Source organism: Chaetodon trifascialis, chromosome 4 (genome assembly GCF_039877785.1).
Source record: "Chaetodon trifascialis isolate fChaTrf1 chromosome 4, fChaTrf1.hap1, whole genome shotgun sequence".
Taxonomy (NCBI): Eukaryota; Metazoa; Chordata; class Actinopteri; order Chaetodontiformes; family Chaetodontidae; genus Chaetodon; species Chaetodon trifascialis.
The window spans coordinates 10,165,827-10,180,264 of NC_092059.1; the positions used below are offsets into that span (position 1 = coordinate 10,165,827).

At 40.5% G+C, this 14,438-nt stretch overlaps 3 protein-coding genes across 3 annotated transcripts; 1 reads left to right on the plus strand and 2 right to left on the minus strand.

Moving 5' to 3' along the window:
• Positions 1-503: 503 nt before the first annotated feature.
• On the minus strand, positions 504-3,529 carry LOC139330082 (L-selectin-like). Its single transcript, XM_070960812.1, has 8 exons — positions 3,480-3,529; positions 2,956-3,351; positions 2,768-2,872; positions 2,241-2,345; positions 1,042-1,221; positions 785-874; positions 671-684; positions 504-512 (listed from the first exon to the last, which is right to left on the minus strand). Exons 1-8 carry the CDS (start codon positions 3,505-3,507, stop codon positions 504-506), a joined length of 927 nt encoding a protein of 308 aa, XP_070816913.1. The 5' UTR covers positions 3,508-3,529.
• Positions 3,530-4,704: 1,175 nt separating this feature from the next.
• On the minus strand, positions 4,705-8,212 carry LOC139330213 (E-selectin-like). Its single transcript, XM_070960989.1, has 11 exons — positions 8,129-8,212; positions 7,941-8,019; positions 7,430-7,834; positions 7,172-7,276; positions 6,892-7,083; positions 6,604-6,792; positions 6,263-6,451; positions 5,967-6,152; positions 5,601-5,780; positions 5,359-5,488; positions 4,705-5,257 (listed from the first exon to the last, which is right to left on the minus strand). The coding sequence occupies exons 1-11, from the start codon at positions 8,129-8,131 to the stop codon at positions 5,197-5,199; spliced, it is 1,719 nt and encodes a 572-aa protein (XP_070817090.1). The 5' UTR covers positions 8,132-8,212; the 3' UTR covers positions 4,705-5,196.
• A 3,088-nt stretch (positions 8,213-11,300) lies between these two features.
• On the plus strand, positions 11,301-12,312 carry LOC139330393 (14 kDa phosphohistidine phosphatase). Its single transcript, XM_070961269.1, has 3 exons — positions 11,301-11,531; positions 11,887-12,011; positions 12,092-12,312. The coding sequence occupies exons 1-3, from the start codon at positions 11,324-11,326 to the stop codon at positions 12,182-12,184; spliced, it is 426 nt and encodes a 141-aa protein (XP_070817370.1). The 5' UTR covers positions 11,301-11,323; the 3' UTR covers positions 12,185-12,312.
• The last annotated feature ends 2,126 nt before the right edge of the window (positions 12,313-14,438 follow it).

The following is a 14,438-nucleotide window of genomic DNA, read 5'->3' on the forward strand; positions in this document are numbered from 1 at the left end:
TTTGAAGGTCTGTCCAAATGAGAGGGACGGCCAAAATGTCCACACTTTCCAAAACTGGCTTAACTACAAAAACTTACATTAGTTCTCACAAAGATAGCTGTACAAGTACACACACACACACACACACACACACACACACACACACACACACACACACACACACTAGTAGTCATTAAAGCTCATTAATCACTAAAATCCATTTTATTTAATTCAGTTTATCTAAACAAAAATACCACAGAAATGTAACTCCAATGTTTATTAAATAAATGCTGTTGAGCTTCCATATGCTTGCCTCAGAAACATAAATTAAGTTTAAACATACAGTATATCAGGCAAAATGCGTACAGCATGTACAGCCAGTGACTGTTTAGGTTTAACTATTAACAATTTACTAATATTAATACGAGCAAATTTGGGTCAATGTACATTTGTTTCGATAAGACATAAATGGGGCTCCAGTTGTCCTTCATCCCTGTGACTCACTGGATGGATTTATGGCTTCTTCAAGCTGCCTATGGAAGACGAGAAACATCACAGTCACAGTAAGATATTTTGTCATTTTAAATAGAAGTGTGAACTGCAACATTTTTCTAAGTTAACTTTTCAAATAGTGAACATGCATAAATGGGTGGACCTGCTTTGGACAAGCACATTTCAACACTGACCTTACTTGGGAAAGTTTTCCTGTGAGAAATTAACAGACAAACAGATCACTATAGAGGTCCGTTGCAACAGCACTGCATTGCATCACTATTTCTATGTAGTGTAATTGAGAAATACTGACTTTTTCTGTGTTTCATCCAGCAAAAACACATGCAGCAGAAGGCAGAGAGGGCTCCACACCCAGCTACAGCCAACAGAGCCTGTTTGTAGTCTGAGAAAATAAGGAACACAGTCATTTTCATACTGAGGCAAATGATACTTGACAGTACGATGTTTGCTGTACAATACGATATTTGCAGTACAATGAGCGGTCGGCCTTGGTTTTGTTATTTATTCTTAAAATTGTTTTTTAAATTTTACATAACTTCATATGCATACTTGCACATGCAGGTCTTGGGCCACTCCAGTCCCCAGTGACCCCACAAGTAACAACCGACGATCCCATCATCAGGAAGCCTGCGTAGCATTTGAACTGACAGGTTGAGTTGAATGTCTGGTTTCCTCCCGGGCAGCTATGGTAGCCGTTATCAGGCTCAGTCAGAGGGGGGCATTTCACAGCTGCAGGCAGAGACAGGTTAAAGTTTACCAGCTATTAAGTTATGTAACACCTTACTCTCGCTTTCTATTATGAAAATAAGTCATTTTTTAGAGCACATTCATGCTGATGCAAGTATTTTGATCAGTGTTTTGAATGTGATCCTCAACCTGGCCTCTCAGGAAACAAAGGAAACAGATGCGGGGATCATGATGACTAGAAAATAAATGCAATGTTCTGATGAGCTGCGCTACCAGTGAACTACAAAGAGGATATTCTGTGGAAGGAGATAGTAAAAAGTCCATGCATTGGAATGTGTGTCTGTATTTAGATGTAAATATACTGCACTCACACCTGACCTTGCTGACCATAGTAGTTTTCAGGTATGTCTTCACAAACATGTACAAATAGCCTGGGACAGGAAAATAAAAGGCTTTCAGGGAACAGGAGACTGACATTCTGAGGTTGTCCCTTTTGTTTTACAGAAGAATGAACAACATGAACTCAGTCTTGCTGATCTTAAACTCATTTGTGTCTGATTGGAGTCAGCAGAAACAAGCTATGGAAACAAGATATCATTATCACAGTTTGAGTTGATACGGCAAATTTGTTGGCAAAGAACTGCCTATTTACACATTCCATCATACATGGAGCAACATTAGAATTGGCTTGGATTTGTGTTTGTGGCCACCTAAACCTGTACAATATTCGTTCACCTTTTATTTCTGTTTCTGGTCCCCACCAACTCCTGAGGGAAATATCTTGCTTTTTTATGCTAAATGTTCCACTATTCTCTCCAATAATTACCCATCATTTTGTTTTCAATTTAGACCTGGTAAAATTTAGTGTATTGTATTTAGTTTTCCACTGAAAACAGCTGCCTGCTGTGGATAAAACGTTGCTAACAGAGCGGTGAGAGTGAACTAAAACAGTAAAGCACATATGCCACTTGAGAATTGTTTTACGATTAACTTGAAAAAATGTGAACCCATCTTTTAAATAGACATGACCTACAGTAATATTTGGTGAGCTCGCTCCTCACCTGTTTGGCACCTGTCTCCTTCAAAGCCAGGCTCACACAGGCAGATTATGTTGTCTATGGTCTCCTGGCATCTTCCTCTGTCACATGATGCTGCATTACACTTGGCTGTTAAGAAAAAGTGCTTATTGGCACAACCTCTTTTGAAACTGTAACTTCAAAAGCAATTAACTTGACATAGGCTTGTAAGAAACGATACTTTTGATCAGCGCGTTTTTCATCACGATCTCTTCATCAGCATTCATAGTTTGTGAAGCCACATTGATTGTCCGGCCATTGCTTAGCAACTATAACTAGACATGGTTGAACCTGGTTTAGCAATGGATAGCACATGCGTACAGATGTGGCAAAACTCACTGATTTTTAGATCCTCACTTATATCATTGTAAACTGTAAAACTGCAACAATCAAAATGTATTTCAATGTACATTTGGACATGTGACAACCTTTTTAGGATTAACTTGAAAAAATGTGAATCCATCCTTTAAATAAACATAACCCACGGTAATAACTGATGAATCTCCTCTCACCTATTTGGCACCTGTCTCCTTCAAAGCCAGGTTCACAGTGGCAGGTTATGTTGTTTATGGTCTCCTGGCACCTTCCTCTGCCACATGATGTTGCATTACATTGGGCTGTTAAGAAAAGGTGCAAAACTAAAACAACCTTCACCACTTCTGAAACTGTGACCTTCAAAAAAACAATCAGGTGCGCATACCTTTATAACAAACAGGGTATTTTTCTTTGGCGCATTTCTCATCATTCCACTTCCCTTGGTTTTCTCCTTTGCTCATGTAGAACTCCACACAAAACTCTGTGCTATGGTTGTTGTTGGGCTCATTCGCTGCCCAGGACTGCTCACCAATCCACGTGCTGTTATTCCCAATCCAAGTCCAAGTTTCATTCTTGTGGTTTTTAGTGATTCCGATCCAATAATGTGGACTCCTATTCCTGATGGGCAGTTGTGAGACCAGGTAGTCGTTCTCTTTTTGGTTTTGGATGACCACCATGTCTGTGTAATTGGTCTGGCACCACTGTCGGGCCTGGATCCAGTTCATGGTGTTGTTTGAGTAATGATATGTCCAGCTCAAGGCAGTCTCAGCCAAAGAGCTACCTAATGTATAGATTGAAAGAAAAAATTTAAGGACAGTTCATCATCCGATGTGAAAGAGTTCATGCACAATGTTAACAGAAGGTACCATCAGTTGTACATTTTGCCTTGGTGCTAAAACTAATACTCACCAAGGAGGAGAATTAATGTCCACTTCATTTTCAGTGAGTGTCCTGCACCTATTGTCTGTCCAGAGAAAAAATAATCAGAAGCCAAACTACTGATGGACATCACCATACAAAAATAACTCAGTAAGAATTTTCTTACTTACCAAGAATTGGTATTTTGATATAGAAACAATATAAATTGCTACCTAAGTTAAATCCTTGTTTTTCTGATCATATCAAACAGAAAAATCATACCACAGCAGCTCAGTAAGTGTATGTCAGTTTGTTGCAAGCAGGGGCCAGTGTGAGGCTTTTATATTTCTCTTAGGCTATTCAATCCAACATTATCATACAATACCTGGATGTTTACTGAGCAGAGTGAATGCAGGTGATGACTGAATAACTGACCTATTGCCTTAAATTACCTTTTGGGAAATTCCACCTGTTTCTGATGAAGGTGGGGTAAGGCTGGGCAGATTAAAAGGGAATACAAAGAGTAAAAACATATTTCAAATTAAAGTAAAGCACCACTGAGGGTCACCATTGAATCTTGGAGCCAACACATAGAAATAGTTCCCCCCAAAAAAAGGACATAAAAAGGGCTAATTTTGACAAAAAGTGGTTTCATGTTCCCGGTTGCAGCTCTAAGATTTGTACAAATAGTTACGTGGCTTCCCTTGTTGCTAAAATTACCATCTTTCCAAGTTGACAGTTTGAGTGACATGACTTCTCTGCATCCTGACACACTGTGAATAAAAGTTTATTAAGGTAACTGAGTTGAGTGCTCATTCTGTCACCTTTAATCTTATGTAACATGTCAGGTCTATTTCTGGTTCCACTGAAGTGCTGACATAAAATTTTGTGAAACAAACAATGGTGGTGATCTGTTAGACGGCTTACCGCAGCATTATAGCCCCTTTCTCGCTTGCGCTGTTATTCAACCATTTATCCCTATCCCGTCCATTGTAATGTAGGTCACAGAAGACAGACGCGAGCTCTGCGCTGAGTTTGGAAAAAGGTTTTTCTTGGACCAAAAACACATGATTTCCTGTACTATCAGCATAAATGTCCCTGCTCGAAGTATGGGAACAGGTTGGTGTTGTGTGTGGTTGACGCCTGAGCTTCGGTGTATCAGTGTACTGTCACAACTGACAATATTTTTACTTTTTTAAAAGGACAGATATTTGCTCACAATTCTGGAAGATGGATAAAAATGGCCAAAAGCATGGGAGTTTGTTTTAGTTTTATTATGAATAAAAAAAAAAATACAGGAATACAAATGAACATTTCAAACGCAATAACCAGTCTGTCCAATAAATAGCACATAAATACAGAAATCAATACAGGGAAATTATTCACAGTTCTGCATTGGCATGGCAGTCTACTCACAACAACATTTACAATAACATGAATAGAGCCACTTTTCCAGCATGATCATGAAGCTGTTGAACAATATGTTCGATACAAAACTCCCCTTGGGAGGAATTACGTCTCTGAAAGAATTTCAGAGCAAATCATGAAATGAAATAGGACAATTTGGCAAAATGTAATGTAACCATGAAATGCAAAGATCTTAAAAAAAACCTCTCCTCTCACAGTTGAGAGGTCTGATGCATTAGATTTTGTTTACTCATCGTATTCTATACTATATAATATTCATATTATTCACATCACTATGACTGATAATTGACATACAGTTATGCTAAAGATACATACAATCCTTTAAGTATATGACTATGCTCTATATGAGGCTGTCGATGCTGTTCTTGTAGACCTGTGGAGGAGCTTCTATGTCAGAGTTGCTGTAAGAAAAGACAAAAGCAGAAGATGAGCATTGCAATTCAACACAACTATCAAAAAAATAGGAAATATATGATTTAAGAGAGATGAACGCTTTTCTAACCTGTTCAGCTCAAACTTGGTGGCTTTCTGCCTCAGTCGTTTCATGATCCAAACAGCCAGGGACAGACCAGATAACAGAGTGCCCCCTGCTGCCACACTAGATGCAATGGCAGTCACTGGAGATGGAGGAGCTGCAAAGATATTATCAAAATGTGAATCATTTGACCTTTTAAACTCAGATGTGTATTTTAACGTTGGACCTAAATTTCCTCTAACATTTCACCCTTTTGCTGTTTGTTTTACCTTGGCAGGTGGGTCTCTCTCCCGTCCAATTGCCATGATGATCACAGGTGAGCAGCTCATGTCCGGTTAATGAGAAATCTTGCTTGCAGGTGAAGGAGCACTGTGAGTTGTACACCTGCTCACTGTTTGAGCAGTTGATGTAGCCATTTTCAGGAGCCTCAAGCAAGGAGCATCTCACTGCTGCAGGAAAAGACAGCAAGAATTCAGATGTTAATCATCACGTATTGATAAAGGAGATCTAATTTTAATGATGCAACACCACAGCATCAAAACTTCCATGTGAATGAAGTTAACTATCTAACTGTGAAAATGCAGTAAGCAAACAATGTTATGAGCACAGATTTATGTCAAAATGTGCTTCCATACCTCTGCAGGTAGGTATGGCTTTACTCCACTGTCCGTCCTCTGAACACTGAGTGGTGGGCGCTCCCTGCAATTCAAAGCCTGCCTCACAGCTGAAGCTGCAGGTGGAGTCGGGCCGCAGTTCAGTCAAGGGTTGACTGCACTTGGCGATCAGGTGAGCCTCTGCCTCCGGATTCTTGCAGGTGATGGCTAAGACAGAAAAATAAGTTTAAAAAATGTTTGTCCCAAAAGTATAAAACAATAAAGCTCTTCTTAATCATAAAGAAGGTGGAAGGAATAGACTGTGAGCGTGTCCTCACCTTCACAGCGAGGAATCCTCTCACTCCACTGAGCCGCCGACGTGCATGTCACCCTGCTCGGTCCCACCAGGTGGTAGCCGGGGTCACAGCTAAAGCTGCAGGTGTTTCCATAGCTGAACCTCATGTCTGCATCGTCTCCACAGCTGGCAACACCATTCTCTAGCTCCTGGATTGCAGGGCACTGGACACCTGCAGAGGAAACAGAGGAAGGAAAGGAAGAGGTCAACAGTAACCTTTTTTAAAAAATCCTAAAGCTTTTACCTCATAATAACGGCCTTAAATACAAAATAACATAACTATCATAAAATCCTGTGAGATAGAAACATAAAATGCAGGCGTACCAACACAAAACGGTTGTGTAGAATTCCAAAATCCAGATGCTTCACATTGCAGAGTGTTAGACGGAGAAGCAAGCACATAGCCTTCATCGCAGGTGAACATGCAGGTGGACTGGTAGCTGGAGGGGCCAAGAGGGTCGGAGCACTTCATGGATCCTCTGTCTGGATGAGACAGCTGCTGACACTGAACCACTGTGGATGACAGGACCATCAAAAACACATTAGAGCTGGCTCCATCATTGTGATGATAAGATTTAGTTTTTTGCAAATTTGCAATAGATCTCAACTCACATTTGCATGTAGGAGGCTGCTCTGACCACTCTTCTGAGGCAGTGCATTTCAGGGGTCTTGACATACTCAGCTGGTATCCTTCCTCGCAGGAATACTGACACGAGGAGTCATAGGAAAAGTCCCCATACTTGTGAGTGCAATTTACACTTCCTTTATGAGGGACGGTCACCTCCTCTTTCTTGCATTTAACAACTGCCAATAAAGAAAGCAAGACACAGTTTAAAACCAGGTCCTGGCTATAAGTGACTTAAAGTAATGTACACTGAAAAGCAAACCTTACCGTGCTCACACAGCTCTCCATAGAAGCCTTCAAAGCAAGCACACGTGTGGTTGTTGATGGTTTCCACACACTCTCCATAGTGGCACGAGTCGTTCTTACAGGCAGCTAAGGAAAGAAGAATACATAAAATAAAATGTTATACTAATTCATCTGAGCTTTTATTTTCAAAACACAATTCATAGATGATTAAAAACAAGAAATTTCCTTAATCATGAACAAGTAGACTGAAACTAAGGCAGCTAAAATGAGGATGCTCACCTGTGTAGCACAGAGCGGTCTTCTTCTTCCCGCACCTCTCGTCATTCCACTTGCCTGTCTGCGTATCCCTTTTAATGTACATCTCCACACAATCCTCATTCACCCCCATACTCTTTCCACTCTTGCCATTGTTTGGTTCCCCCTTTGCCCAGTTGGTGGCTTCTTCTGTCAGAGCCTTGTTGGTTCCTATCCAGGTCCAGATGTTATTGATCTTGCGGATCCCAATCCAGTAGTAGGTGGATTTCATGGGCAGCCAGCTGTTGAGATGCTCGATCTCCTCCTGGTTTTGGATGGCCACCATGTCTGTGTAGTGCTCCTGGCACCAGGCTCTTGCTTGTTGCCAATTCATGGTAGTGTTAGAGTAGTAGTATGACCAGCATTCTACACTTGTCCACATGCACAGCACTGAGGATGGAGGACAGAGGGAAATATTAGGTAGGGTAATAAGGATGAATTTTAAAATGTCATATTGAGAAAAAAAGACTGTTCTGTTTGCATTAGATTTACATACTTGAGCAAAGAAAGGCCAAGTTGATCCATGAGGCAGAGGTCTTAGATCCACGGGTCTGAGGTAATCCAAAGCAGAACTCCTGTAAAAATCAAATAAAAAAGATAAGATGAAGTTACACCATAGATACATCTCTGACCACAAGCAAACAATAAAGGACTGCACTCAAGAGAGCTCTTCTTTACACTCACCATTTTAATGGTATGTGTAACACACTACTGAAGACTCTTAGTATTTCTTTAGTCTGTAGTCTTTAGCAAGGATGAGCTGATACTGACTTCATGTGCTGAGGTGCCTGCTTTTATACACTTCACTGGCCCGGTCGGGTTTTCCTGGAAGCTCTCGTCACAGTCAGGCTTTTCGCTGGAAATCCCCACACCCCCACCACTACTGCCCCATCCCACTGTGGTCCTTGGAAATTTTTCCCTCTCTCTTTCTCACTTTCAAGCCAAAAAAAAAAAAAAAAAAAATCCTTTGTTTTAGGAGGACTTGTCTGTTAATGTTATTTTTATCAGAAGTGTCAAAAGAATAGTTTCACTGGAAAGAAAGTTTTTCTACTCAAGTAGTGCAATAGAGCTTTGACAAAGTTGTATTTTATTTGAGTATTTCCATTTTATGCTACTTTATACTTCTACTCCCATCACATTTTAGGAGCAAATATTGTTCTTGTTACTTTTCATGACATTCATTGAATTTGATAGTTGAATTTGCATCCAAAACCTATGATGATCTTATAAGATAAGATAATCCTTTATTAATGTCACAGCAGGGACATATGCAGTGTTACAGCACAAAGGGCATAGTGTAACAGTAAGAAACATCAGTAAAATGAGCAGGATATGATATTCGAATAAACAATATAATAATAAAAAAAAGACAGTGGTTGAATTCCCATTACTGCACATAGGAAATATTGATATTGCCCAGTTTAGCAGGCACTGATATTGCACATGATTGAACTGGCAGTTTCAGTGTGTGTGTCTACCGGGAGCAGTGTTAATGTCTGACAGTAGCAGAGTGCCCCCTGCACTCCAAAAGACCTGAGTCTCCTCAACAGATACAGTCTGCTCTGGCCTTTCTTATGAAGTGTATTGTAACCCTAACCCTATTCAGGTGAACACCCAGGTGCTGGTAATATTCCAGTATCTCAGTGTCTGTTCCCTGGATATTCACTGGTGTTGGAGCGGAATATTTGCACCTGTGGAGGTCCACCGCCACCTCTTCTGTAGCTGATGGGGGTGCACAGTCTTTGACACTGGCAGCATGCAGGGTGTTTTCCACAGCTGTGGCACTCTCCCCAGCTTCAGGGACAGGTCTGCAGTCTGCACATGACGTTGTGTTTTAGATTAAACTACTCAGTAATATATAAAGTAGTTAGAAATAGATCCTGTTAAACCAGCTACAACATTAGAATGCAGTTTAAAATATAATAAAAATAATAAAATGATATAAATTATGCAACAATGTTACACTTTGAAAGGCATCATTCTGCTTTGATACTTAAGTGGAATTTGCTGACAATGCTTCTGCTCTTTGACTTACACACAATTTTTAATGCAGGACTTGCAATAGAGTACTTTACAGAGCGCTAGCAGTGTTTTTGCTTCAGCAAAGGATCTAAATAATTGCCTAAATATTAGCTAATGCGCTGATAACGTGCTAATGTGCCTAAAAACCTCACAAATGACTTGCACACATGGACAGACAAAGACAAAATAATAAGCATGACATAAGAAAGTGATATGTTTCCTGCGGAGGGCAAAATAGCACAGCACACATAATGACGCATGAGTTAGAGTGAAAGGCAGCTAAGAAGGAAATTGCAGTCTTGCAAGCAATGAAATCCTGTGAGCTGATTAGAGAGTGACTGAGTGAGATTTAGAGTGGCAAAAATATGCCCAGTGTTTCCTCTTGTTTGAACCTCATCAACATTTGTCAACAAGTGTAACCACACAGCACACTAATGAGACCCTTTTGTGTCTGTAAAATCATTTAGACCAGCCTAAGCTTCATGTGTGCATGATGATTCATTCCAGTGATGCATACTAAGAGTAGTACAAAATGTGCCAATGGACAATCTGTAGACTGGACCATGAATTTCAGTCACAGTTAAAAAAAAAAAAAAAAAAAGAAGAAGAAGAATTGACATGTCCTGTCAAAGGATGTGCTCATTAAAAAAAAAGAAAGGGGGAGAAAAAACAATGCAATGGCAGCTAACAAACACTTAGCGGGTATTTTTTTAATGAGTGTCCAAGGACGGGAAATGTATGGTGCAGGAGAAGAGGCGCCTGCTGGCTGCCTGTGTTTCCAGAAGTGACAGGTTATATCCTTCCTCTCTGACTGGAGGCGCTGGATAATAGCTGCTGTTGCTTGACACCTCTTAACCTCCACCCCTTCCCCTTCAAAAATGATAAACAGTAAATATAAATATAAACGATAAAGGATCATATAAACTCCCTAATTAACTCACATAGGACAAGACCCAAGGGAGAAACTGATGTCCTAAACAGGTGCTCACAAAGATTTGCTCTCTTATCACAATGAGCGAGTTGGGGGTCTCACTTAAGACCACCCTACAGAGCTATTCTTGCAATTTATCATGCAGTAAGAGAAGTGGGCTTGGGCAAAGAAATTACGAAATTTTTATTACCACAACTCCAACATTAAAACTACTGTATGTATATAGAATCAGAAAACACCTATTACTGCAGTTTGTTCAAACCACACTTAGGAAGTGTGGCAATATTTCAGGACAAAAAAAGAACACATTCAGAGACTATAAGTCACAGAAAGTCAAAACATGAATTGACATCCACTGTGTTATCACTGTCTTATTTGGCATGATGAACTCCTTCCTGAGGAGAGCTTTGTGGCCGTCTCTTGAACTCCTGAGGGTTTCTGGCTCCAAATGAAAAGCTGCAGGATGGCTCACTGGTTGAAGAGACCGTCGAGAGAGGTTCAAGCACCTATGGCAAGAGCATCCATCCTGTTGTCCGCTGAAGTGTTCTTGAACCAAAAGCTACACCCCCATTCGACTCTGACCTCGCGCGTTCCTGATAGGCACCAGCGGAAAATCTTCTCTGGCTACAGGAAATTACATATCAGACAGAGCGATTAAAGAAAGTCTCTTGGGTGAAAATGGGCCAGCATCAGGCATGTTGTTGATCTCATCCCTTTTGATATGAATTATACTTGTAGCCTGATGCCAGGCTACTGTAAACTGATTACATGACTTCCCTGTTGCTGCCATAAGGGGTCGCTAGCGTGCGAGCTAGCCATGTGCAGCTTGATCTGTACAGTCATGTCTGCAGGCTGCAAGTAGCCTGTCCCTTTAAGACAGGAAGCAGTCACCCCAATCCAAATACAGGCATCTGTGAGAGCTCACCATGTTGTCTGTCGTTGGCAGACGTCTGCACAGACTCTCCGGTTCCTTCAGTACAGCTACAGTCGGCATGGCAGACGCACTGACCAAGATCCCCGATGTGGAGATTGACCCAGAGGGAACCTTCAAGTACATACTGGTCGGAGTGAAAGTGAAAGATGGCGATGTGAATAAAGACATAGTCCGAGGCACAAAAAGTGCAGAGTATCACAGTAAGTTGATGACAGTAGTTCGCTGCAGAGGAGCGTTAAATGCGTCAAGTTTGAGGAAATGTGCAAACCAAGACGCAGATGACCTGTAGTGCTGCAGCAGCTTTGACTGATTTGATCCATTTACACTCTTCTGTTAGTGCAATCTGCAAACATGTATAAATGCTGCACGGGCGAGAAAAATGCATAAAAAACTTTAATATATGTGGTTATTGCAAATATTGGTGGCACACGCTTCCAATAAAATGTGAATAATAAATTGCAAAATTTGTCAGTTGCCTATAGTTGTTTATTTATTGACTGCTCAGTAACTAGACCAGCATGTTTTGACTGATGCAATGATTTGCATTATTTACAGATCATATATTTGATAAGGTCAATCCAGCTATGGAGGCCTTGGGGATGGAGTGCAAATGCCTTGGAGGAGGGAAGATAGAGCACAACAGCAAAGAGAAAAAAATCAGGGTGTTCGGAGAATCAACTGTAAGTTTGTTTTACTGGAAAGGCTTTAAAAGCTGAACCAAATACTCAGTAATATTTCATTCTTTCTCATTCATTTCCAGGCCTTCGGTAAAGCAGACCACTCTGTCTCTGTAGAGAAGTTGAAGAGTGTGTTCAGCGACTATGAGATCACCTGGTCTGATGACAAAAAATGAGAGTGTAAACCTGTGTTGCGTCTCAAGTGTGTAAATTTATTTACCAAGTCAGTACAAAATCCACATAATAATGCATTGACTTTTCTGTACAACCATCATTTAATAAAAATACACCATTCTGCATTTAACTGTGTGCGTCTGATTCTGAAGCACCACAAGTGTTCGCAGGTGTGATTGTTTTCAGTCACCTAAATTGTGAAGGATGCAATATAAATAGGATTGAATAGAAGTGATTTTTAATTGACCTCGTCAGGGTTTAAGGCCGGGTGCCAAGCGTGAAGTCCATGCAGGAAGCCAGTTTGAATCACTAACATATCCTGTTACTCTGAGGGAAAGTTTCTTGTTTAAATAAGCAGCCAGATTAAGAGGGGCTTTCACTTGTCATCATGGTTACACGCTTTCATTTTTGGATAACGATAAAGTTCAAACTGAATTCCACAGAACTTGTATCAAATGAAAGCCAAGAAGGAAAAGGCGTGTAGTGAAAACAGAAACAAAAAAAGCAGTGGGATGACAGCCTGAGCGGCGTCTGGGGTCTGCCGTAGCCAAGGAAAAACTGGACTAACACCGTGTCCCAAATGCATACTACATGTGATTCTAAGCAGGTTTTTAGTATGTTCACACCAGAAAAGTGACAAAAGCAGACAAACTCAAAGCAGACAGTATGAATACTCGCAATGCACAAAGGAAACAGAGATGCTTTGAGCTGGAAGTCATTAAAATAAATTGTGGGTGAGGGTGAAACTGCTCCAAGAGCATCTAAAAAAAAAAAGAAAAGGATAAACTTTTAGGAAAAATGTGAAGTTTAATTGGCAATGATGTTACAACGTTGTATCATTTCCTGTTTGTATTAAATGCTTAAACAGTACACTATGAGGACTAGTATGCTTTGTGCTTTGAGCTAAACGCTAACATGCTAATAGGCCCACAGCAACAATGCTAATACGCTGATTTTAAGCAGGTATGATGTTTTCAGTGTTCACCATCTTAGTTAAAATGTTAGCATGTTAACATGTTAACATTTACTAACCAACACTAAACATGAAACACAGCTGAGGCTGATGGGAATGTCAATATTTTTGCAGGTATTTGGTCAGAAATCAAAATATTAGACAAATTCAAATTATGATCTGAGGATGGCACTTCAGAAAAAGTTAAGAGGTCACCAAAGTTATCACCATCCATCCTGAGGGGGACATGAATGCCTTAATCAGATTTCACAGCAATCTGTCCAGTTATTGAAACATGGTCACCTGGGCCATTTCTCATGTAGGAACCATGAATATCTCTAACTTTTGGGACAATCCATCTGGCAGTTTCACAGGATTAGTGAAAACTTTGACTTGCTGTTTGGCATCAGAAGAAAAGCCGGGGCCTCGCCATTTGCTCAGTCGCCGGATGACTTTAAACTGGTTTGCTGTCATGAGAGAAGATCCAGTTTTGTCTCTCCTTTGGTGATGTAAATCTATTTTATTGGTATTAGCCATAAAATATTTGCTTTATTCCCACGAGATTTCACTATCCATAGTACAAGTGTCTGCATCCTTTTCCTCTGGGTTTTTCCCACATGAGGTTGACTGGGTCTCTGAAGGTACATGTTGCATCCCAGCAGTCGAGCACATTCTTGCCATGACTTTCTTTTTGTGCTTGTGACTCACCGTGTGTCTGGTGAGCTGCAGAGGAAACATTGAGAGGAAGAGTGGCGCTTTACTCTGCACACTATATGAACAGAATTAGATGCTGTTGACACTGCCGGGAGCTCCGTTCACCTTGACCTCCATCAGAGGACTTTACAATGATACTGACTGCCAGTTACCCTGTGACCTCAAAAAAAGAAAAACAAAAAGGCATCTTCTTCCTACCGGTTTCCATCCCAAATCCGGAGCCAGTTTCCTGTAAACCGATAACCTTTCTATTATCTACAAAGCGGGAGGTCAGCACAAGAGGGAGAAGTCAAACCATCTTAGGCTCAACCCTCTTCTTGGAAACTGTGTTACAGTAAAAGCTAAATGAGATTTTACATGAAATGTTAGACTTACCTGTAATTAGTCTGTGTCATCATGTAAGGGTTAAAAGGGCAAATTCTATAATCTAGCCGGATGCCTTCGTCATAACCCCTGCAATCTCACAGAATGTAACCCACAAAATAAGATGTTTAAATTACCTTGTTTGTATAGTATGCTGTGTATTGCTTTTGAAATAGTTACCTAATGTAATTTTGCATAATTTCTAAAATGAAAGCTGAAAGAAGATC